The sequence below is a fragment of the Cydia amplana genome, chromosome 21 (assembly GCF_948474715.1).
Source record: "Cydia amplana chromosome 21, ilCydAmpl1.1, whole genome shotgun sequence".
Classification (NCBI taxonomy): domain Eukaryota; kingdom Metazoa; phylum Arthropoda; class Insecta; order Lepidoptera; family Tortricidae; genus Cydia; species Cydia amplana.
In genome coordinates, this window is record NC_086089.1 from 8853952 (window position 1) to 8880630 (window position 26679).

The 26679-nt window shown below is 39.5% G+C and overlaps 1 protein-coding gene and 1 non-coding gene across 2 annotated transcripts; both read left to right on the forward strand.

The window, feature by feature from the left end:
* Nucleotides 1-511: 511 nt before the first annotated feature.
* Nucleotides 512-26237, forward strand: LOC134657911 (proton-coupled zinc antiporter SLC30A2-like). Its single transcript, XM_063513491.1, has 11 exons — nt 512-851; nt 11833-11961; nt 12644-12806; nt 16377-16565; nt 17816-18005; nt 18759-18852; nt 21459-21583; nt 22346-22461; nt 23965-24047; nt 25369-25467; nt 25741-26237. The coding sequence occupies exons 1-10, from the start codon at nt 720-722 to the stop codon at nt 25432-25434; spliced, it is 1287 nt and encodes a 428-aa protein (XP_063369561.1). The 5' UTR covers nt 512-719; the 3' UTR covers nt 25435-25467; nt 25741-26237.
* LOC134658264 (U5 spliceosomal RNA) lies at nt 26110-26227 on the forward strand. The gene has a single exon (XR_010097687.1). It is a non-coding gene; the product is annotated as a U5 spliceosomal RNA (small nuclear RNA).
* Nucleotides 26238-26679: the final 442 nt, after the last annotated feature.

The following is a 26679-nucleotide window of genomic DNA, read 5'->3' on the forward strand; positions in this document are numbered from 1 at the left end:
CCAGCTATATTAATATTGGCCAATCAAGCTGTCGTTTTAGCATATGAAGCATAGCTGAATATGTCTAGAATGTACGTAACATGCTAACATGTACGTAAACGTAAGGGTCATTCTAATAAGTGGCTTGCATTTTCAGTCTAAAAATCAAAGTACAATACTAAAAATTTGCTAAAAATATCGTAAACAAATTGCTATAAGATCCCTTGGGCTCTACAGACGGTTGCGATTTAAACGGCCCTCCACACTCGAGCGCGAATCCGCGAACGCCAGTGTAGTGTCGATTTCGCAGATCTACGAGTGTGTGTGCAAATTCGCACATCTATAGAGCATTAGCATTGCTTTAGCTTAAAAAGAACGCCTAGATGCAGACCCGGACCCCGAATTATATACGGTCGTACATTATTGGGTCGTGTATTAACCAACTCGGCCGCTGCTGTACTTTCTTATCACTTTATGCAAAAACAAAACGCACCGCAATGACATTATTGACATTTCATTTTGACAGCTATAATCATTCGTCTGTAGATAAACGTTCGCGATTTTATCACGACGCAGACAGTGTCTCATGTTTTTCCTTAATAATACGTGTAATGAATTGGACAAAGTGATCGAACATACTAATTAAATTCTACCAAATAAGACCGTACTCTAGTCCTCTAGCATATACTCGTGTAGTGATGGTGTGAATAGTTTTTTTTGCAAGAAGTGACGGCGCCAGAATGTCTGACGAGCCTGAAGCTAGGATGTGGGACGAGGGCAGCTCCAGATACGACCCGGGAGACCACGGAGTGTATTTCGAATCGGCCTTTGCTTCCTCTGAGCACTTGGACAGAGCGCCTTTGCTCTCTGAGGTAAGGCTAATTTAAAAAAAAAGTATTATGTATCTTTTTAAAAACGAAATTCTGCGCCAATATTATATTATTCCCGAAATTCCACAAGTTAAATGGTAACGTTTTGTTATCTAAAGAAGTTAAATCATATTTATGATAGTTTTTGTTATTACACTTTTTGTGCTAACACTGTTTTATCAAAACTGTAAAACCTTATTTTAATATCCGTTTTCGCAAGTTTTTGTGTAACTTCATCTGTGTGCTATATTTCTAGGTCTATTCGGCTTATTTTATTAATGCATGAAGTATCTTATTGCACAGACAATAAAATAATATTTTGCTAACGTCAAGGATATTTATTTTGACCATTTAGAAACTGAAGAAAGGCCAGGCAAGAGCACCGTAAACCGGCGAGCGTGTATGAGGAATGTTATGAAAGTAACGGAAGCGAAAGAGGTATGTCAGGATCGTAGCAAGTGGAAATCTCTGGTCTCTGCCTACCCCTCCGGGAAATAGGCGTGATTATATGTATGTATGTATGTATTTAGAAACTGCAAAACTATTACTATATTGAATGCGCTGTCTGTCTTACTTAAAACTTGGGCTTGTAAGTTAACCTTCAGTACTCCAATCATGTGATTTTCATCAGCAAAATATCATGATTATTTAAACTCTTTATTTATGATTGATTAGAGATAACTGTCCTGTTTATCACTAAAGTCATGTAGTATTTCATTTAACCTAATCTAAATAGTCACCAAGATAAACCTGATAATCAAGGCTCGGAAAAGTGCCTGTCATTTTGAAAACAATTCATAATTTAGGATCCATTTACGAGTAAAAAATGTTCGTTTACGGTATACGGATGTCATTGGGGCATACTTAATCATATCATATTGGGAAATTTGGGAAGCAACAAGCACAAGGAAAGAAGTGTGAAATATGTCTATGGCTCACAAAATAAACCTATGGGGCTATTCATAAATTACGTCATTTCAAATTGGGGGGCGGGGGGGGGGGGGGGGGGGTCTGGACATCGGATGATGGTAGCATGACGTAGGAGGAAACGGGGTCATTCGAAGCATGATTTATGGATGATTTTAGGGGGGGGGGGTCAAAAATCGTCAAAACTAGATGACATAATTTCAACCCCTACATTCCAAATTTTATTATAAACACATTAACCGCTGAGTTAGGGTTGTAGCCATTAACATGGGTTTCCAGGTATGTAGCGGAAATGCTTCGTAGAGGCAAAATGACAATGAGTCGTGATTAGCAGTGAATGGGTTAAAATATACCTTATAGTTTCTGTTTGATGGTCGGACTCCATAAAACAAGCATGTGGTTCCATGCACAGGGCAGCCCACAGCCCTTGTTCGCGATAAATGGAGGGACATAGTTGTTGGTCACGATCCTCGGTCACGATCCTCAGTCACGAGGGAAAGACGAAGACGAAGTATAGTTTCTGAATAAAATGCCTGTGACATAGGACAGACAGACGCACAGAGCCACATGACGAAACTATAAGGGTTCCGTTTTTGTACTAACTATAAGGGTACATAAATAGTAATAGAATGACTTTGCAATCACACAGCACAATCTATTAGACTAATGTATTTATGATGTTAACAAATAATACATTACAATTTATCACCTATACTAACTAGGCCGCCTAATGTAATCTACTTATCTATTCACGTTCAGAACATTGCATTTGGGAGAATAAATTATAAAAGATGTTAGGTACAGATATATTGGAGCGGCCAAGGTGTTCAAAAATATCTGAACAAAACCTCTATTATAAAGACGTTTAAGTGCATGCTCAGATATTTTTAAGCACTTTGGTCGCTTCTATTTATATGGCGACTGACTACTTATCGGCTGATGTATTTACATTGATTTCAATCTTTATCAAGAACATGATCTGTCGTCGTCGTCGGTATTGATTGAACGTAGCTAATAATTATTACATATATTTATTATAGTAAAAGGGTTGTTGACACATGTTGAATTTTATAACTAAATTTAGTTAAATAGATAGAAAATGAGCAATTTATCACAATACATTGGAAACTTTAAAAATAATATATATGTGAATAATAAAAAACTACAAGACCCTAAAGTTAAAAAAAAAATGTTTTTTTTTAAATTCCTAATAGGAAAAAATAATGGTATTAATGGTACCATTCGATTCCTTACATTTTATAAAAAAAAATTAGTAAAGCCACAACATACATAAACGCAATATTTCACCGTCAAAATCGCAATTTCCTTGTTTTCCATACATCGAAACGGCTTCTAACGTTACATGGTGACGTCACGAATGTCACGATGTATTGCCATTTTGTTAGAATTAAGCGTTTCGTCAGTAAAGTGCGGGTGCCAGAGCGCCTACCGCGAACCACGTTCGACGTGTTGCCTCTCTGTCGCACTTGTAAATTCGTACGTAAGTGTGACAGGGAGGTAACACGTCGAACGTGGTTCGCGGTAGGCCCTCAGACTTTGATCATCACTTGTGACTTTTGTATTGCTTTAAGACAATGGGTCCCATACAGACATTTGATTCTTAAACCAAACCTGATCGAAAAAATTGTCAAATACCCTATTAGCACTGAACAGGTATTTGAATTACCCTTGCAATTAAACTAGCTTGGTATCTACTCCAGGTTCTATCCTAGGTCCTAGGTAGGTGTTGTTACGAGTACGTCTTTTGCTTACTCATCCTACCAGGAAAAAAAACTAATAATTAGTATAGATTCTAAGAACTTTTTTGGTAATTCCCATTTTGTAACCGGATACAATGGTCGCGTTTTAAAAAGGCCTGTGATCGCTGTGTCTTTTCTTAACAAAATACAGTTATTATAAAACCTATGGTAGGCTAGCGGTGAGGGGTACGTTCTACTTTCGATTCGGAGCGCAGGTCGCAGGTTCATACCCCGACTCGTACCAAAGATTCGAATTTTTCGGAACTTACGTACGATGAATCGTAATATTTAGGTACAAGTCGCATTACGGAGAAGGAAAACATTGTGAGGAAACTGGACTAACCCCAATAAGGCCTAGTTTACCCTCTGGGTTGGAAGGTCAGATGGCAGTCGCTTTCGTAAAAGCTAGTGCCTTCGCCAATTCTTGGGATTAGTTGTCAAGCGGACCCCTAGGCTTTCATGTCATGAGCAATATGCCGGGACAACGCGAGGAAACTGAAGGTCCTCTATCAGTGGCCTCCGTCACGTTCTAACAAGTATGTAAGTGCGAAAGTGACGGGCATAGTGATAGTCGATAAAAATGGAACCGCGCTGAGCCCGCTGAACGCGACACCTTAAAGATAGTCACAAAACTATAGTGGCTCTGTTAGCTGTATTACCTCGCGAACCCCCATGACACCGCCATTTTGAAAAAAATCCAAACACTGAATCGTTAAAATAGAACCTGGGAGCTGTCCATAAATTACGTCATTTTTGACGATATTTGACCCCCCCCCCCCTCCTTAAAATCATCCAAAAATCATGCTTCGAACCCGTTTCCTCCTACGTCATGTTACCATCATCCGATGTCCAGACCCCCCCCTAATTTGAAATGACATAATTTATGAATAGCCCCCTGGTCACAAGTTTTACAAGAATCGGTTGCGACCTGTAGAGGAGGACATCCGGACTTACGAAATAATTTCTGCTCAAGCTGAAACGGAAACCTTCGCTTTCGCTCGGTCAATGAGCCCATTATGAGCATTAGCCTAACAATGGCCGACCCCGCATCACAAAGCTGATAATATTCAATTCTGGCTACACAAAGCCATGCCATTTATCTACAGTTTTTGTTCAGAGCCGTATTCTGATTTAAAAAACTTTTAAGGTTTTGATATTGATATGACATGATGGCATAAAGCATTGGTAGCCTAGCGGTATGTGCGGGGAAATTTAAATCCGAGGTCGCGGGTTCGATCCCGACCCGTACCAATGAGTTTTTCGGAACTTACGTATGAATGATGTATCATTTGAAATTTACCAGTCGCTTTTCGATGATGGAAAACATCGTGAGGAAGTCGGACTAATCCCAATAAGGGGCATTCCACACTGCGTCCGTTTCGCACGACGTGCGAGCGGGACGTCGCTATACGCGTCTCGCTCAAACATCGGAGCGACGTGCGAATCGGACGCAGTGTGCCATGCCCCTTAGGCCTAATAGTTTCTCCTCTGGTTTGAAAGGTCAGACGGCAGTCGCTTTCATATACGCTAAATCTGGGATTTGTTGCCGAGTGGATCCCAGGCTCCCATGAGCCGTGGCAAGAAGCAGTGGCAATGCTAGGAACCTTTCTGATGATGATGATACCTAATACAAATAGCATAACCCGCCACGCGGGTGGAGCTGCGGGCACTGCTAGTAATTTTATCCAAAAACCCTAAATACGTTGCTATTATGTAAATAAGTACCATTAAGGCCTTTGCTAAAGTAACGACACTGCCGGTTCATAAGGTCGTATCTGCTATGCCAATTCAAATATTTTAAGACGTTTTTACAGTTATATTTAGCTGTGGCAACGTATTATTCAGTTGGATAATTTAATGGCGCCGTTCAGCACAACGTTTTCAGACAATTTTCAGGGTAAGGATATTATCTAACTAATACCTTTAAACGAGCAATTCTTGGAGGTCGCGGGTTCGAACCCCGGCTCGTACCAATGAGTTTTTCGGAACTTATGTACGAAATATCATTTGATATTTACCAGTCGCTTTTCGGTGAAAGAAAACATCGTGAGGAGACCGGACTAATCCCAATAAGGTCTAGTTTATACCCTCTGGGTTGGAAGGTCAGATGGCAGTCGCTTTCGTAAAAACTAGTGCCCACGCCAATAACTGGGATTAGTTGCCAAGCGGACCCCAGGCTCCCATGAGCCATGGCAAAATGCCGGGACAACCCGTGGAAGATCTTGTATATTTATTTATGTATATATTTCGGGGATCTCGGAAACGGCACGGCGATTACGTTGAAATTTGCTATATGGAGGTTTTCGGGGGCGAAAAATCGGTCTTATCTCTGGGAAAACGCGCATTTTTGAGTTTTTATATGCTTTCCGAGCAAAGCTCGGTCGCCCAGATATTATTACCTATTAACGTTAGTCATAATTTATTAATTATTAGGTTCAGAAACGCGTCACTTTTCAGGATTGCCAGCATAAAACAAACCTAACCTATCTATTGTACCCTTATATTATAACCTTACGAAAATCCTGAAAAGTTAACGGTTTCAGTTTTATGACTAATGATAATATGACAAACAAAACAATACATTGACTTAAAACTTTATGGGAAACAAAGGGACCCCAATGGGGTTGGCCGGTCGAAGTATTTAGCAGATGGCGCCATCATAGCTTCCCCTGTGTCAATCCTAGAATTGTGTCAAATTTTTGTTTTTTTAATGTCCTGGATGCCAGCCCTTTAAGCCAAATCTCATAGAAAAAAGGGGCAAGCTATGATGGCGCCATCTATGCAACCCGTTGACAGTTGCCAACCCCATTGAATGACATTTCATAATGAGTTACTGCTCTTATGCTCAGCGCGGCAATGTGCTGTTTTCATGCTAATTTGGGGCATTATCTATGAAAAGTGACCTTATTGTCGATGGCGCTTACGCCGCACAGCGTCGCGCGGCATTGTATTTATATCGGAGCATTGTTAATAATGCCGTAAGCGCCATCGACAATAAGGTCCCTTTTCATAGATAACGTCACATTTAATTTGAGGGCAAACAAAGGGAGCCAAGCCAAATAAACATTATCAGCGAGGCGCGTTATCAGTCCGTTATTGTTGACATTGTTGTATATATCATAGTATATATAGACTGGAAATCAATACAGTATGGAAAGTTAACGGGTACTGTAATTAAAGGAAACAATACCTTATCTAATTAAATTTTTAGACCGACGTACGTGAGCTAAAATTAGGTATAGTTATATTTGTATAGTTAGCTTTTCCATAGGGCGACCTACTTGTATATAGGTAAGTAATCAAGTATAGTCGGTCAAACCAAATTGTCAGTGAATAAGAACAAAAAACTATACTCATCTTTTTCTTTTGGGTGCTAGTGGGCGTTTTTTTTTGTTGTCCCAAACCCTTTTTTACAAATTTGGGATTTTTTATGTTATTTCTACTCAGAATCACGAGCTCTTCCTATCCTAATAAGAGAAAAAAAGTGTCCCAAAATTTCCATACATTTTTCGATCTTTCCATTACGCGATCGCCATACAAAGTCTATGAAAAATGGTGACGGAATGGAAAAAAAACCTTAGGACACTTTTTTTCTCCTATTAGGATAGAAAGAGCTCGTGATTTTGAGTAGAAATAACATAAAAAATCCCAAATTTGAAAAAAAAAAAAGTGGTTGGGACAACAACAAAAAAAAAACGCCCTAATACTAGTGTAAAACAAAGATAGTATGATTCTCTCTGTCTATGTTTCAAATGAGACAGTCCTTTGACAAACTATAACTGTGCGAACAGAGTGCTGGAAGTACCAAAGACTATACGTAAGAACATAATTTTAAAACTACCCTCATAAACAAAACAACCAACGTTCTTCATTTGAAACTTGCCTTACAACTAATACACAATATTCACACTCTAATATGCACTCTATGACGTTCGCCACAAAGATGAAATTTCTTCCATATCCTGCTGCAGTTACAACTTTTTAAGTAAGCTTTTCCGCCTTTTGCTTCTTAGGGTTGTATTCCTGTCCAATGTCTTTGTCCGATGTCATTGCGTCTCACTCTCTCATTAAGCAAAATGTGAGACGCAATACACAATTGAACTAAGAAATTGAATAGGTGGAATACAATCCTTATTTTTCATTGCTTACCTACCAAATTGCTTCAAATCAGTACAAGTGCGATGTTCGATTATTCAGATCATAACGGATTTCTAGATTAAATTTATCTAAAAAAATAGTTTTTAATTGTGTTTTGTGAAATAACTAAATCCACTATTAAATCGAATTTGTTATATTAATTTCATGAACAGTGCTGTTGAACTCGTCCCAAAATGAAAACAATATCTGTAAGTATTAAATTATAGGTACAATTATTCTAATCTTATACAAGATGTATAATAAAATGTCTAACAAGGAAGGGTACCCAACTGTCCGGCTCTGATTTGATTAATTTTTATATATGTAATAGAGTAGTCTAAAATAACGGACACATATTTTTTTTTAGCTGCCCATACTCACCCTACTGGGAGAAATTGACCTCCAAAGTGAAAACGCACTAACTTCTGTAGAGAGTTTTGTTCATGAAAAATGAAAACACACAAAAATCTCATTTTCTGTGCCAAAACGTTGTATAGGTTAGGTTCGCTGTAATGTTCATGATTAGATTTTATTAGGTTTTAAACGTCTTTGTTTTAGGCCTTTGGCTTAAGAACTGGGCTTATTTTTAATTGCTCTATTTAATTAAACGAAGAGACTGCTTTTCTCGACGATTTGCATAAAAAATAACGACTCAAACGTAAACGTTAAATGGAACAGATATAAACAATTTAAGAAGCCAATTAACACATTCAGTACCGAAAACCCGACTATCGGATCGGGACTAGTCGGAATCGTGGTACTACACCTTTATATGAAGAAATTGTTGTGGCCTGGCGCGGATGTCTTGTTTGGCTGGGTGGCAATGAATGTGTTAAGAGAATCAATAAAAAATGTGACGAAAATGTGATCTATGAAAAGGAACCTTACTGTCGATGGCGCTTACGAGTTACGCCATTATTAACGATGCTCCGATATAAATACAATGCCGCGCAACGCTGTGCGGCGTAAGCGCCATCGACAATAAAGTCCCTTTTCATAGATAATGCCCCATATGTAGATCCTGACCAAATTTGGACCAAATTATTAGGTAATTTTGGCGTTTTTCTCAAGAAAGATTATCACCACACATATTACGATACGAACAATGGAACACGAACTACTAGCGATCCGCCCCGGCTTTGCACGGGCTACAAAACCTTAACAAATGACATATACGCCTAAACCTTCCCCAAGAATCACTCTATTGATAGGTGAAAACCGCATGAAAATCCGTTCAGTAGTTTTCAGTTTATCGCGAACATACATACAAACAGACAGACGCGGCGGGGACTTTGTTTTATAAGGTTTAGTGATGTTTTATCCAACGATTATGTTTACCGGTTTAAATAGTATAGTATCTATGATCTAAGTACTAAACCGTCATATTTTTCGCAGCCGCAAATTAAGTAACATAAGACAAAACAATTGCTATAACCCTAAAAAACAACTAAAAATAAACAGAACAATAGTTATTTGTTTTACAAGGGGGCAAAGTTGTTGTTTAACCGCTCGTGCTAATATTGATACCCGAGCAAGCGAAAGATTCCAAAATTGAACCACCAGCGTAGCGAGTGGTTCGAAAAATTGAATCTTGAGCCTTGCGAGGGTTTCAAAGCACGAGGTTTAAACAAAATTTGCTCCCGAGTGAAACACAAAATGCAAAACACACCAACCCGAAGAAAATATTAACTGTAAGATATCAAACAAAATGATATTAAATATTTATAATTCAAAATCATCATTTAAAAGTCAATTATATCAGCAAACATGAGAAACAACTCAAAATTTGCATTACTTTGCCTCACATGTGAATAAAATGCAACTTTGCTATCAGTTTTTAAAAAATCAAGAGAACCTTTACCAGTTGGTGTGGTGAAAAACAGTTTTCTAAAAACCAAACAATTCCACGCGTACTAATTGAAGCGACGAGTAGCGACCCGAGGCCCGGCGCCGGCCGAAAAAGCAACCCCCAAATATAAACCCCGCTTAATTAAGCTTCTGCATAAACAAACGGACCGTGTGTTCACGTTATTGAAGTGTGGGCGAGTTGAATCTTAGGGCGAGCCAGTGTGATGTGTGAACCTTCAGATCCTTAACAGCGGAGTACCTAATGCAAAATCGTAAAGTGTAATTCTATGGAACTTGCTAAGTATATGTAAACAAAATGCCATATTAAAATTGTCTTTAAATGTCAATTTACTAGTGACTTTTGTTTACATAGTTAGCAAGTTCCATAGACTGACACTTTAATTTTTATATTGAATTTTTACACGTTTTAACCTAGGGAAAATACCATGAAAAACACACGGAAACTATTAGACTACATTAGCAAGGGCAGACTGCAAGCTTACTAAATTAATGCCTCGATATAAAAAATCACGAACACATATCTAATTTTAATTTATATTCAGTTGTAAGTATATCGTTACTCTGCATACCATAGGGAGCAACATTTTAATAAGAATCGTTTTCTTTTAATTTTCTGGCTTTAAGTACTTAAATAGATAAGGGAAAGCTATTGTTTGTCAAAGGACTGTCTCATTTCAAACATAGACAGAGAGAATTATTCTATCTGTGTCTTACACTATAAGTAGTACGTTTTTGTTCTTATTTACTGACAAATTGGTTTGACCAACTATATATAGCTGTACAACTGCTGAGCGATCAACTCTGCAAGCAAATGGAATGCTACCCTACCTCAGGGTTACTTAAGCCGTAAGTTTCTAAGCCGATTTTGTTAGTTAGGCTGTATGTACATTTGTTTTGTACATTAAATAAGGGATAACGAAACATTTTAATAGGTAGATAAACTTAGTTTATATCCGAGGCACTAAAGCAAAAATTCGTTTGCCCCAATTTATCCGACCGAACTGTCGTTTTACTATAAAGTTGGCAAAGCTCATTCCCACTTCTTAGATGCATGGCACACCAAGAATAAGCGGGCATCTCGCTCGTTTCTACCCAGAACGTTTTAGCTTCAAGTAATCGATAAACATGTTGTTTACTTCAAACTCGTATATAAACTAGGTTAGAGACCTACTTCGATTTGACTAAGTTCTACGTCTAGCTAGACTTGTGTTTTCTTATCTTGTCGTTCTAAATGTAATACGAACGAATATTTAATACAGAGTATTGTCATATTTTCTGTGTTCGACCGAAACCGAATTTTATGTCGAAACGAAACAGAAGTATACGGTTTTGCTCTAGTTTTGGCGAAAACAGAACATTCGGATGAAACATGATTTTTATGCAACTTTTTGTCCGAATCCGAACCTTCGGCCGAAACATGTTTTGTAATGCTGACATCGAAACCAAAACTTTGATCGAACACTACTATTCACTATTAACAAGTGTTTGTAATTTATTGGCCAAGTCTAGACAATTTAGGGTGGAGGGTGGAGATGTTTGGCGCCGGCATTACATAAAGTTTGTATATGTCGGCGGCCGATCGTAAGATCAGGCATATCGTGAAATTCCTAGGCATATCGTGAAACGTGAAAATCATTACAATACATTTTGCTGGGACATCAGTTAGCCGTGACCACGACCAGGGAAACCTGTGTCGTAGCCGCGACCACGACCAGTGAAACCTGTGTCGTAACGTCGGTAAGTAAAGGTAATAAAATAAATTTCGCGATAAGTGTTCATCTATAAATGTGAGTTAAGAAGAAATTTGTTCCATCAAAATAGTGTAGGTATCTTTATGCTAGCCGTGCGGTTTTTTAGGGTTCCGTACCCAAAGGGTAAAAACGGGACCCTATTACTAAGACTCCGCTGTCCGTCCGTCCGTCCGTCCGTGTGTCACCAGGCTGTATCTCACGAACCGTGATAGCTAGACAGTTGAAATTTTCACAGATGATGTATTTCTGTTGCCGCTATAACAACAAATACTAAAAACAGAATAAAATAAAGATTTAAGTGGGGCTCCCATACAACAAACGTGATTTTTGACCGAAGTTAAGCAACGTCGGGCGGGGTCAGTACTTGGATGGGTGACCGTTTTTTTGCTTGTTTTGCTCTATTTTTTGTTGATGGAGCGGAACCCTCCGTGCGCGAGTCCGACTCGCACTGGCCGGTTTTAATTAATCGTAGAGGATATGTAAGTGTGTAGATTAACAGTTTTACGCGAGATCCTTACCTAATCGTATTGTCTTTCCCAGGAGACGTACACAGACATCCCGGTGGGGCGGAGCCCTACTGCCATCCACTGCCATTGGAACTCGCACTCGGAGCCCCGGAGCGCCGTGCGACAACTACTACTAGCGCTCGTACTATGTGGACTGTTCATGGTTAGTAAATATATACAATCGCCATCAGATATCGATATATCTGGACGGCCGAGATGTTCAAAAATATCGGAACACGCACTTTAACGCCTTGACAATAGAGGCGTGTTCAGATATTTGTGAACACCTTGGCCGCTCCGATATATCTGATGGCGACTGTCCATAAAGGATTCTATGGAACTTGCTAACTATGTAAACAAAAGTCACTAGTAAGTTCATATTTTTTGACAGTTTTAATATGGCGGTTTGTACATACAAACCAAGTTGTATAGAATGACACTTTACTATTGTTTATGTAGGTACTAGTTCATACAATACAATAAAAATGATACAGAGAATACAGCAACTCAACTTGAGGTATATTTATTTGTATGTTTGATTCAAATCTTACAACTTAAATTTGAACCACTTTCTGATATCTGATTCAAAATTTTGTCTGAGTGATTCCGTTCAAATTTGGAGTAGGTACTTCTGTAATTTGGAGTAGGTACATCTGATGATGCAGTCGGAAGGTAGCCAAAGGAACTCCTCGCATAGCCAATGGAAGAACACAAACATAGAGTTATACTCTCTTTAGAAGTACTTGATGGACATGCTTATGAGAAGTACAGTCAGGAATATAAGTGTTGCAAAAATTTTTTTTGACAGGACTCGTTTCTAAAACCCGTCCCTTTACTATACGCAGATAGCAGAAGTGATTGGCGGGTTTCTAGCGGGCAGCCTCTCCGTAATGTGCGACGCTGCCCACATGCTGAGCGACTGTGGGGGCTTCGGCCTCGCTCTACTCGCCTTCCACTGCGCCAAGCGGCAACCGGACTTGCACATGTCCTATGGGTACAAACGCGCTGGTGAGTAACTAAAATTACTTAGTGTAAAGCCTGAGTGGACGCTCGAGTTGGGCGTGCAGCGGGGCGGGGCGTGCGGCGTGCATGTTAAACAAACGCAAGCGTATAGGAGCGGCCTTAGTGCACGCTGCTCACATCACGCGTGAGCCCACAGCCACGCTGAACGCCCCGCTGAACGCCCCGCTGAACGCCCCGCTGAACGCCCCGCTGAACGCCCCGCTGAACGCCCCGCTTCGAGCGTCCGCTCAGGCCTTACATTATAAATTTCTACGTCAACACTCCGTTAGCGCGTTGTAGGATGCGCCGCGGGCGTGACAGCTACATCTAACGAGTGAATTGGGAACTAAAAGAGTCCTTATTCCTGGGAGACTAGGGGGCTTCGCCCTCGCTCTACTCGCCTTCCACTGCGCCAAGCGGCAACCGGACTTAAACATGTCCTATATGGGTACAAACGCGCTGGTGAGTAACTAAAATTACTTATTACTAGACATGTGTCGTTCGCGAGTGAGTGATTTAAATGAGCTATATCATTTGATTCAACTCGCTCACTTTTCAACTCACTGATGATTTAACTCGCTCACTGCTCCGTGCGCGCTCTTTCCCACTCATGGATCGAATGAGTCGGCCGAGCGCGAGGAGCGAGTGAGCGAGTGAGACTGCGAATTAGAGCTCCCGATACACGTGTTACACGCTGACACGGGTACCCGTGTTCTTAAGCCCGGCGGTATTAAGAACCCGAACTACACGAACCTGCCCGAATTCGGAAACGTTTACACGGGTACCCGTGTACCCGTGTACACGGATACACGAAAAAACGGATCTTAATTACCCGCGGGTTCGATCCTTTACTCTCGTGTAGCGGAGAATCGTCCTTTGAAGACATACGATTGAATAGGAAGATTCGATTACTTTGCAGTTTTACCGGATTGATTGATAATGTCAATAATTAATAGGTAGGTAAGTACACTTTGTTTCAATAATTCATATTTTTTGCTTTACTCTAAATAAAATTAAAATTAACAATATTTTAGTATCTTTTGAGTTCACTGATATCTCATTTTCTTCATTGATGTAGTTTTTAGGGTTCCGTACCCAAAGGAATTGGCTCAGAAAGCCCTTTCGTTTAATACCACACATGATAGGTTTCTAAACATTTTTTTTTAATTCCATACAAAAAAGATGACGTCATAACTCCTCTCGTTTTTAGGGTTCCGTACCCAAAGGGTAAAAACGGGACCCTATTACTAAGACTCCGCTGTCCGTCCGTCCGTCCGTCCGTCCGTCTGTCACCAGGCTGTATCTCACGAACCGTGATAGCTAGACAGTTGAAATTTTCACAGATGATGTATTTCTGTTGCCGCTATAACAACAAATACTAAAAACAGAATAAAATAAAGATTTAAGTGGGGCTCCCATACAACAAACGTGATTTTTGACCGAAGTTAAGCAACGTCGGGTGGGGTCAGTACTTGGATGGGTGACCGTTCTTTTGCTTGTTTTTTTTGCTTGTTTTGCTCTATTTTTTGTTGATGGAGCGGAACCCTTCGTGCGCGAGTCCGACTCGCACTTGGTCGGTTTTTTTGATAATAAAAGTTAACCTAAATGATAATCTAGTCCAAAAGTAGATAGTTATGCTTACTGACCAGTGTTCGGCAAAGTTGGTGCCACAACGCGGGAATCCAGATAGAAATGTTAATATGGACATCATTCAAATGCCGCGATCTTGTTCGAAAAAGTATTAGAATATTGAGTGTTATTTATTTATAAATAGACGTTTAAACATTTAATAAACGCATAAATTGTATCGTTATTCATTAAAAAGATTGATACACTTTTAAACGAGTAGGTATTGTTTCAATTTCCAGTATAAATTATAAGTTATACCTAGCTCTTATTTTTTGCACCCGTGTTAAAATATAGTGTTGTTTAAAATATACTTATCTAAACTAAAGTGATAAAAATATCCCTTTACCCGACTACCTGGCTTGTCGAAGGTCACCGTTAGATTTTCTATTGTTTGCGTGCGTCGTGCATAGTTGAAGTTGAAACTAGCCCGAAAGAGATGGAAAACAGTATCCCTTTATTAGTTAATGCCATCCTTTTCTAGTTTAATGATAAGGAATTGGTTGAGAACCCATTTCCAGTAGAAAATAAGTTTATTTATGTTCCTCGGACCAAGTTCGCACGTTGTGATTTAAAGTTTATTTGCTCAGTGTTTATTGTAAAACGTTCACCTCTGTTCATTATTATACTGTAATATAAATGTATTTCATTAACTTATTAAAATTAGAAACATTGTAGTAGGACGTAATACAACACGAATCCCGTGATACGAATCCCGTATTAGCATAATGATTGAGGTCATTAACCCCGTGTGGCACCAACTTTGCCGAACACTGTTACTGACATTACCACGAACGGATAATATACCTAAATCATATTTTCCTTTGTAGCGCTAGGGTGGGCAACTCTTGAACAAACAAAGCATAATCAAGAGCCGAACCATAAGTAACCCAAAATCCCTCTTACATTAATTAACGTTTCATTTAAAAAGAACTTGTTGTTTTTATAATACGCGTTGGTGCTTTTGCTCTCATCTTTTTGTAATAAGCTCAACACATCTGTAAAAAATATCTTTCAGGTCGAATTATCCCATTATTTTGTTGCCACGCGACACGCGGCAAAGAGCATTTTGCTAATGACAAAGACAGCAAAAAATTCATAATATCTACGCCTAAGATTTCGAAAGTATTTCATCACGTACGGTATTGTCTTTATTTTATCTATGCATGTCATTTTACGAAATCTACGACGATAAAGAACTAAACTGGACATGTTTTTTGAGTAACTACCTAATTATTACTTGAATAACACATGACATAGGTAATTCAAAATCAATACCTAACTTAGTACAACACATATTAATCACATTGAAAATCCGATAAATTTGATCGGATTCGATTCCAATCGGAGCTTCTGAACTTTGTTTTATTTAAAGCTCTACACATTACTTTAATCTCCGCTACACGCCAAGGACGGGCTAGGCCCGCGTGTATTTAAGGTCCGTTCACCGTGTACACGGGTACACGGATACACGGATCTTAATTACACGGGTACCCGACTACACGTGTAGAACGGGTCAGAAAACCGTGTACGTGTAGTTCGGAAACGGGTACCTAACACGTGTACACGAAACCCGGACACGACCGCGAGCCCTACTGCGAATATGTTTCGGAGCGGTTCGAAAAAATTCGGAGGGTTTCGGAAAAACATGGCGGGATCGTATCGCGTGATTCGCCATCTTGGTCGCACTTATGGCTGTATGTATCTGATTGATTGACTTCTCTCTCTACTCACTCAGGACCAATATAGTCTACAGATCCACTGAGCGAAATGAGTAAATCTCTCTTATAGGGATTCGAAATGCGTAAATCCGTTTCCCGCTTGGCACACTGGAAAACGAGAGCGAAGGCGAATGGCGCATCCTATAGGATCTCAGGAAGTCATATTTTTAGTGAGGGCAGCATATGACGTTCAAACTTCAAAGGCTAAAACATTTTTTTCTTTCCGCAGAGGTCCTCGGCGCGATGGTGTCTGTCCTCCTAATCTGGATCCTGACCGGCATATTCGTGTACGTCGCCGCCATCCGGATACACTCGCGCGACTTCGACATCGAGCCGGACGCTATGATGGTTGTGTCCGGGTGCGGGGTCATCTTCAACATCATACTCGCTGTTGTGCTACATGGGTGCTCCGGCATCGGTGAGTTGAGGAATTGTCTATGAAAAGGGACCTTATTGTCGATGGCGCTTACGCCGCACGGCCTCGTATTTATATCGGACCATCGACAATAGGGTCCCTTTTCATAGATAATGTCACAATTAACCCCTTCGAGTAGACGGAAGACCTAAACTCTCGCGAACATAACAAGACATCATCAAAAAAACTTACGAACGGGATGGTGTAATCAAAGTACTTATAGATTCTATGTCGACACTCCGTTAGCGCGATTCAGGATTCGCTACTAACATAACACAGCCATCTAGCGAGGAGTTTGGACACTGACCGGTATCTGTGTACGTGGCGGCCATCCGGATACACTCGCGCGACTTCGACATCGAGCCGGACGCTATGATGGTTGTGTCCGGGTGCGGGGTCATCTTCAACATCATACTCGCTGTTGTGCTACATGGGTGCTCCGGTATCGGTAAGTTGATGACATAGACTAGGAATCCTCTAGACGGAGTTATGAAACCGATGCTGCCAAAAATAGTGGGGTGCGGGGGACGAGGTGAGCGAGTCCCGTGCCGTGATTGGTCCGTTCAAAGACACGGACGTCACACAAAGACACTGGCTCGAAAATGGAGTAAAACTACCGTATATTTGTGGCAGAGGGGGTAGCGCTACTATGCTCAGTCTAGAGGATGTCTTGTCTGTTATGTACATAGTCCAGTCCTAAGTATGTATATAGGACGACATACTTGATATTGTAGTGTATTCATAATTTCGTATTTATATAAACCGTGCAGCGCTTATCCTTGAGCACATAAAATCAGCGCCATCTGTGGCCCGTTTCTCAAAAGCTTGTAACTTCTAATACAAGCGGATGTCACTTTTTGACAGCTTTTGTTAGAAAGGGACTTCCCCTTGTATTACAAGTTACAAGCCTTTGAGAAACTGGCCCCTGCTCCGCCGTTTATGCAAATAAAAAAAAGATAGTCGAACAAACACAACTTGTCAGTCAATATGAACCAGGAAAACTATACTCATCCCTAACTTTTGGGTGCGAGTACTAGCGTAAGTGTAAGGCCTGAGTGGACGCTTGAGTTGTGCGTGCAGCGTGGCGGGGCGTGCGGCGTGCATGTTAAACAAATGCGCACGTATAGGAGCGGCCTTAGTGCACGCTGCTCACATCACGCGTGAGCCCACAGCCACGCTGCACGCCCCGCCGAGCGAGCGTCCACTCAGGCCTTACACTAAGACAAAGACAATATGATTCTTTTGTTTTCCAGCGCACCACCACACGCACGGCGGCGCAGCGTGCACACACGCGCACACGCACGCACACACGCCCCGCTCGCGCTTCGGCGTGTTCCGTCGCGACAAGGAAAATGGCGCCATAGTTAATGGAGACTACTCTGTAAATGGGGATTATTCTATGACGGAGTTGGGCGCGACGCGAGTAGAAGGGGGCGGCGACAGGTGATTATCTCCGTCTCACTCTCGCAATATCTTTGGCGTGAGAAGCAGACATTCTGCTCTGCCTTTTAGAATTATCGCAAAGATTCGTTGGAAGTTGTGGGACTACTAACGCCATCTATTGATGAGTAGTACATTAAGTGTGAAATAACAAAATTACCATTGTATAAATAACAGATGTGTTACATAAGAAGAGCCAGTGTTTTATCTTTTACTAGCGACCCGCACCGGCTTCGCACGGGTTAACAAATTATACATAAACCTTCCTCTTGAATCACTCTATCTATTTAAAAAAAACCGCATTAAAATCCGTTGCGTAGTTTTAAAGATCTAAGCATACATAGGGACAGAAAAACAGCGGTAAGCGACTTTGTTTTATACTACGTAGTGATATTTTTGATTTAGTTAAACGATTAGTCATCAAGACTATTATAATATTGCTAAAAAATATAACACGTACTCTCATAACAACATTTAAATATAAACTTTATGTAAAACACAACAAAGTAGCTTTTACTAACGCCGAAGCCGAATACTTCGCAAATATACTATAGTAAGTCACTAGGAGAGCTGCCAGCTTAACTTTGCTGCTGTAGAAATATGAACTAGTTGTTATGTCACAGGGTTAGAAGCGTATTTGCGTTGTTTTGTCAGTTTGTGAACCGCAAATGGACGTGGTTAAGCAAAACTGTGTCAACCCACATATTCGCCATAACCGTTAGTTTTATTATCTAACTAAGTTATAATTGTTTGTAGGAACATAAATTTGCGTGCGGCCCTCATCCACGTGATCGGAGACCTGATCCAGAGTTGCGGGGTCCTCTTAGCTTCGGTGCTCATCAAGTTTTACGTGAGTTTTACAACCCAGACCAGAGGGCCTACCGCGAAAACAGAAATTCGCAAATGGGGCTGGCAACTGTCAAAGGTTTGCATAGATGGCGCCATTATTATTTAATTTTTTATTATTTATTGAACACAATGTAAGCTTACAGTTACAGACCAAATCACTTATACGCTAGGAAAAACAGATACATTGTCAATATACATGCTAATTAATTAAGGACAATTAAAACATACAAAAATATAAAATCATGCGCATAAAAATGTCATACAAATTAAAATTATAATTTTACTTACACTCTAAGAAAACAGAAATAGAGCAAAACAATAAAATAAATTAAATGTCAAAACAGATTAGGGACAATCATGAATCTTACATGTTGTTACCCTATACAATGTCATGCAGTATGAAAATTTAAAAATTGTCTAGCAGTTTTGCACAAATTTGCTAAACTATCGGCGAACATGTCAGCGTCAACGTGTTGAGTGAGCATAAGATGGAGAAATGATAAAGCACGCGTGGTAGGTGCGTGCCTCGCGTAACATGTGCGAGCGGACGGCCGCAGCAACACACACGGCCGGCGACGCGGCGCGATCGCCCCGTCCACATCCCGTGGTATCCTCCTAGGAACCAACAACCCTATCTTCTCTAACACCTCTGGGCTATCAACTTGGTGGTGAATGATTGAGAGATAGTGCACCAGGAGCAACACCCTCCGCCTCAATGCGAGCGTGTCTAGACTGTCTAGCCCAACCATCCCCGAGACAAAGATGGAAGGGTAGAGGTAAGGGTAATAACCATATGCTTTTTTATACAACCAACGTGCAAATTTTCGTTGCATTTTTTCAAGCATTAGGGAATACTTGTCCTCATATGGATCCCAGACAACCGCACCATATTCCAACTTACTGCGCACGTATGCGTTATAGAGAACCTTAGCCACTCCAACGTGAAATTGCTTGGATATTCTCATTACAAATTCTAAGGCTAAGGCATTATAGCTTGCCCTTAGAGATTTGGCTTAAAGGGCTGGCATCCAGGGCATTAAAAAAACAAAAATTGGATACAATTCTAGGGATTGACAGGGCAAGCTATGATGGCGCCATCTGCTAAATACTTCGACCGGCCAACCCGATTACGGAGATCTTTCTCTTGTACTCCAATAAATAAATAATTAAAATCATTTTATTAAATAGAAATTAAATTAAAAATAAAATACAAATTATAACTAGCTATGAACCAATGATGGCATATTTAGAGTGAGAGAGTAAGATGACCATAGTGAGCATAATGAATTTTATTATAGTCCGCGCTTCTAACATCTGATAGGTAACTAAATGTTGCAACTGCATTTCAATATTTTTAATTCACCTAGAGTGTCCAAAGCAGGGATGTTGCGGATGCAGATTTTTTGACATCCGCGGATGCGGATGCGGATGCGGATATTTAAAGGCTCACATCCGCGGATGCGGATGCGGATGCGGATATTTAAAGGCTCACATCCGCGGATGCGGATGCGGATGCGGATGTCAAGATTAGGTACTTAGAAAACGTCAAATATTACATTTTAGTATATTTTTATTAAAAAGAAACGAAACGTTTAGTATTTGAGCAAGAATATAGGTGCGTTATATTTAATAAACAGTAACTTCGCCGACTTTTCTGGATCTAGACGATTTCGTTATAGGTAATGACGAAATTACCTAACACTTACGCCACCGCTAAGACGTTCCTGTACCGACTTGTTCGACATCCGCATCCGCATAAGCTCCGCATCGATTTTATGCGGATGCGGATGCGGATGCGGATGTTGAAAATAATGCGGAAGTTCCGCGGTTGCGGATGCGGATGCGGATGTTCGCAACATCCCTGGTCCAAAGCCTCAATAAAAATTAGATAAAAAAAAAATATTTATTTTTTACCGACTTCCAAATCTCGGTTGTGTTATTTTTATGTTTTTTTTTGAATGATTATTTAACTTTACACAAAAACTAAGTACATATTTCCATTAATTACGTAAAATTTCATGTTTAAAATATAGTTTTAAAATGTCGCACTTGTCACGCGTTTTAGGTATTTCTTGAGTAATATGTAGAATAGTATGGATGGGTTGTTTTTTTTTATAAAATATATTATATAAGTACCTATAACAAATACAAGGGGAACGTTCATTCATTACGTGAGGGTTTTTGAGGAATTATAGGTACACTGTAGGTACATTGTGTTTTGTTAAATAAATAAATAAAAAATACTGAATTTCGATTTTCGCGGTCATCACTCATACTCATCTTTAAGATTTTACGTTCTGACTCTAATCAATTTAATAGAAATATTGTTGAGTCAAAACGTTGCTACTTGAGTTTTTTTTAATTGTAAGAGATTGGAGTCCCCTGTAAAAAACCGGCTCCTTTCTTGAGATTTTTTTATTTATTCAAAACAAATTCATAAAAAGACTAAAGGAATTGAATTAGAGTCTTACGACTCAAACGACTGAAGTATTTTTATCACAGGATCTCTGGATTGTGAAACGCTGACGTTTGGCAATCTAGTTACCGCATGTCGTACAGCGCCATCTAGTTTACATGTTATAAAGTTAATAAATATGGTTCCCACAGCCGGAAGCGAAGATAGTGGACCCGATCTGCACGTTCGTGTTCTCTGTGCTCGTGCTGCTGACGTCAGCGCGCGTCGTGCGCGACGCACTGGCGATGCTCATGCAGGCTGTGCCCAGAGACTTCCGGTTAGTTATCTGTCTAAAATATAGGAATAAAATCTTTGCTATATAAGTTTTAAGCTACTCGCCAACAGGTGGCGCTAGTAGTCTTAGAATAAAATAGAGGTGAAGATAGTGGACCCGATCTGCACGTTCGTGTTCTCCGTGCTCGTGCTGCTGACGTCAGCGCGCGTCGTGCGCGACGCACTAGCAATGCTCATGCGGTTAGTTGCCTTAGTTTTGAAAAAATTTAGAAATAAACGTTCTATAAATATGGCTATGAAAGTTTTAAGTTACTCGCCAAAAGATAGCGCTAGTAGTCTTTGAATAAAACTGCAATATTATTCGCAAATCAGTAATTTTGTAATTTAAATTTAATTTATAATGTATTCCTTTTGTGAGTGGCTACTAATAGATACGTGTAGAGTACATTCGTTTTCATAAAGATAATTAAAATGTGTTAAAATGTAATAAGTACCTAATTTATTTTTTTATTGGGATAACTAAAATGACATTTCATATTATGAAATGACATTTTATGTTCATATTATGAAATGTCATTTTAGTCTACCGAATAAAAAAATAGATTTTAGGTACTTTTGCTATTGTGTTTTGAACTGTAAATGTTTTATTGCCTAGAGACTTGAGACCTACTTGCAAAATAAATATTTAAATAATTCAAGGTATTTTGTTTATTTATGACGAAATTGATTTATTACTCAACTAGTATTAAATCTACTCACCACCAGATGGCGCTAGTAGTCTCACCATTTTCATACTTTATTTCAGCTACCGCGAGTTCGTGCAGGCCTTGTCGAGCGTGAGCGGCGTGCGGCACGTGCACTCCGTGCACGCGTGGGCGCTCTCCACGCACCACGTCGTCGTGTCGGCACACGTCGCTATAGGTATGTCGCATTTTTGAGACGCAATTTTTTTTTTAACACGCTTTTATTATGTCGACCTGGGGCCCATTTCTCAAACGATATTAGTCTAATAGTATTAGTGTGTTTTCATGACATCTCATACGATTTGACAGTTCGTGGACTAATAATATTAGTCTAATATCGTTCGAGAAATAGGCCCCTGTATGTAACTATGTAATGGAATCTTGCAAGTTAAATTTGATCCACTTCCCGGTTTCCGATTGAGCTGAAATTTTGCATACACATGTAAGTCGGGTGACAATGCAATATTATGGTACCGTTGAGCTGATCTGATGATGGAGACAGGAGGTGGCCATAGGAACTCTGTGATGAAACAACGCAACCTAATTGTGTTAGGGGTTTTTAGAATTGTCTCGATGAGTATTAGTTGTCTGTCGTAAGAAAAGTACAGTCAGCGATAAAAGCTTGTACATAAAATGAAATTTTTGCCAAAAAACTTATTATTTATCCTCTAGCCGCCCTTACGTCAAACCTTGCCAAGCAAAATGAAATTTTATTTTGTCAATACAAAGTTCAAATTAGAATGGAACATGAGACCTTTTTATAGGTCTCTGGGCGCTAGAGGATAAATATTTCGGAGATAACACAGAAACAATCATACAAGAAACAGTCATTGAACGCATGCATAGATACAGATGTTTCCTTGGATATATCTCGCTAAGAATACATAGTATATATATTCAGATGCGTAAAGCGTAACAAATCAAGACAGTGCGTTAAAAGTACATCTTTTTGAACTCTCATATGCTTAGTTAGGGAATTAAAAGATAGAGCTTACATTACTAGGATGACAGGAATAATATAGGAACGTAGTAAAATTGAGCTATAATCATAGTTTACATTTCATGAATATTACTAGGAAATATCCATGAATTTTAAATTGCATTTATACATAGAGAAATATAGTAAGACAAGAGTGCTCACTCCATACATCAGTTAGACTATTAATTTCAGTGTCTACATCTAGCATCGAGTAGCGGAACTATCAGTACTGCTACTTGACAATAGATGTAGCACCGACCGCAGTCTTATCTCAACAGCATAAGACTAAGAGATGCTAATAGTCTTTTTGGTACTAAACCTGATGTATGAAGTGAGCAATCTATGTATTTTTTTCTCTATGATTTATACGAGAAACCTGCGTAAAATCTAAATTTTACTAATTTAATACCCAAATAGTACTTGTGTAACTACTCCCCAACAGATGGCGTCAGTAGTATCAACATGGTCTAATTTCTTTGAACGTGTTTTTTCTTAAGTCTATACTTGTTATGATATTTTCAGTTATTTGGTAGATGTTAGCGAAATCTATTCAACAATCTTTGTATAAGATTTAATTACGTAAAAATTACGTCAACGTAAATATTTTTCAACAATATTACACGGTATGGCTTCGGCTATCCCCCGATGGATGGCGCTACGGGTCATCAAAAGTCTAATATTGACCATTTGTAAACTTTCCAGACGAGCTGACAGACTCCGAAGCGGTGCTGCACGCGTGTCAACAGCTGGCACAGGAGTACAACGCTAGGGCTGGGACGTTCCAGGTTAGATATATCGATACCGATTTTATATCGATTATTATTTTTGTTGTATATACGACTATGTGCTGTTTATATAAAATGTGATAAATACTATACAAAAGATCTGCAAGGAGGCGGAAAAATCTGGGTAACCTATAAAATTAGTGCTCAAATTCTCAAAACGATTATTAAATTGCACTGATTTAAACTTTCACGATTTTTACACATTATTAAATTGTACAACGGGACAACAAAACGTTCAAGCGGATAAACAAGACGAAGTGCGGGTAGTTCGAAAAACTCGCGCGGTTAGAAGATGCTGCTGTCAACTTAATCCAGTCTTCTCCGAGACCACGGGGACAACGCCGTCCTCGAAACGTCGGAGGTAAATCTTAAAACTTATATACGCGATTAAGTCCCGTTGTACAATTTAATAATGTGATTATTAAATTGTTATTATCCCAAAAAATATTAATAGACATTTAGTAGAATACGTGTATTCTTATAATATAATTGAAGTACCTACTCTAATATACTTTTTACCTAGATTCTACAATTTGCTCAAGCTAGCTATGTCAAAAAATAAACATATTGGCTATGTGCGAATTTAGTGGTGGGAGAACAACAAGCGACGCCAGCGGACGATGTGGTGAAAATATGAACTTTAGTGGGACGACACTTTCATACTATTTGGCCGCCAATTTTCAAATAAGCAATGTCCCACACCCACTACAGCGGCGCAATAGTCATACACGGAGCGAATAAAGATCGGTTTTCCTAGGATAGCGGTGCCGTCATATAGCAGCCGTCTCCATACTAAATAATACGGCTAAATATGGATGTCGTAGTATTTGTATGGAGACGGCCGCTATATGACGGCACCGCTATCCTAGGAAACTAGAGCATAAGGAACGCTCTTACTATTCAACTAGTTTAAATCTACTCACCACCAGATGGCGTTAGTAGTCTCACCAGTTCGGGCAGTACTTAGCTGTATTAGTATGGTATTCCGTCCAATATCTTCGTTCAATGTGTATTTACGTCGCACATTTTGCTTAATGTGAGAGTGAGTGAGTGCAAATGAAACATCCAAAATTTGCCACTGAAATTTAAACCTAAATTATAGGAAATAGAGTTTATTTTGCGTTGTTTGAAAATTGAGCGAAACAAGGCAAAAGCGACTCTGTTCCAATTGAACATGGTTTAAATTACATCGAACTGATAGGTACCATAGGTAGGACCTTGGGCCTTGGGAGGCTATACTTGGCTCACACGTGGCTAGATGGCGTTGACGTTTGATATTGATGATAGGTCGATTAATGATGGATTCTGGTGGGTGTTTCAGGTGGAGCGTTACTCGAGCGCCATGCTGGCGTGCGGCGACTGCAGGCAGCCCGGACACGTGCCCTGACATCTAACCACGCTCACACACTAGCCGAGCCAGGTCAGTGCTCCCTCTCTACCATTCTAGACTAGAGCGAGACAGATGCAGCCCGGACACGTGCCCTGACATCTAACTACGCTCACACACTAGCCGAGCCAGGTCTGCTACTTCTGTTTATATACAATCAAATCAAAATCATAGTAGTTAAGGTTTATGTATAATTTGTTAACCCGGGGCAGGTCGCTAGTACTGAATAAACATTTTATTTTTGTTCACGAAAAATATATGTTAATCTCTAGTCTATATAATAAAAAAATATGTTTTATATTTCAGGAATCAACGGACAGCTCAAGTACTGAAACACCTGAAGTATAAAAAACACAGAAACATAGGATAAGTATTAAAACTAAATTAAATTTTGCCAATAGTATGGACAATTAGCAAATTCACAAAAATGGCGCTGGCGTCGCATGATATTTATATTTAATTGACATGAAAATAATATAAACAAGACGTAAATGTTATAATAATTAAGTAGCTATAAGTATTGTTATGATTTGAGTTGTATTTGTACGTAAAAGTGTTTCATAGAATGTTTAAATTAGTTACCAATTCGCTGGTAGATGGCGCCATGATGCAAGATAGATCGCGCTGTTAAGATTTTTCCTGAGTTGATGTGGTTGCCGCCATACTGTTTCCTAGTTACTCTGGTTTCCCTTCAAAACGTATAAATCTTTCGCCTTTTACTAAAGATTTCCGTGGAGGGGGTCACTCAAATGAGTCTAATTCTATTTTTTGATGCCTTGCTTCTAGCAGGGCTTGTAAATTTATAAAATACGAAATAGTTATTTACGATACAAGTGCGAAAATGAGTGGCGATAAATTAAAACACGACCGAAGGGAGAGATTACCTATTCGCACGTGTATTGTACAACGTTTTACATTACATATGGCCCTTTGATATTTGACATTCGCACGAAAAGTGCTATTTTACGCACTGGTGCGGGAAAATATGTACTGTAAATTACTAATTTTTATTTCATTTCGTGTGCAATGCAAACTAATCTTGAAATAATGAATACATACTCGTATACAGAAATCCTCTCACACACGTTTTTATTTTTGTACCACGTCGGTGGCAAACAAGCATACCGCCCGCCTGATGATAAGCAGTCACCGTAGTATATCGCATGCAACGTATCCATTGAGTGTAGCATTATAACATTTTATCATAATAATTTGATCTCAATTTAGTAACTAATTAATCTGTTC

Bases quoted from the DNA above. Each gene is read 5' to 3' on its own strand.
- LOC134657911 (XM_063513491.1), top strand. From the start codon at position 720: ATGTCTGACGAGCCTGAAGCTAGGATGTGGGACGAGGGCAGCTCCAGA. The intron at 852-11,832 runs GTAAGGCTAATT...TGTCTTTCCCAG, and splicing joins GAGCGCCTTTGCTCTCTGAG to GAGACGTACACAGACATCCC. The intron at 11,962-12,643 runs GTTAGTAAATAT...TACTATACGCAG, and splicing joins TACTATGTGGACTGTTCATG to ATAGCAGAAGTGATTGGCGG.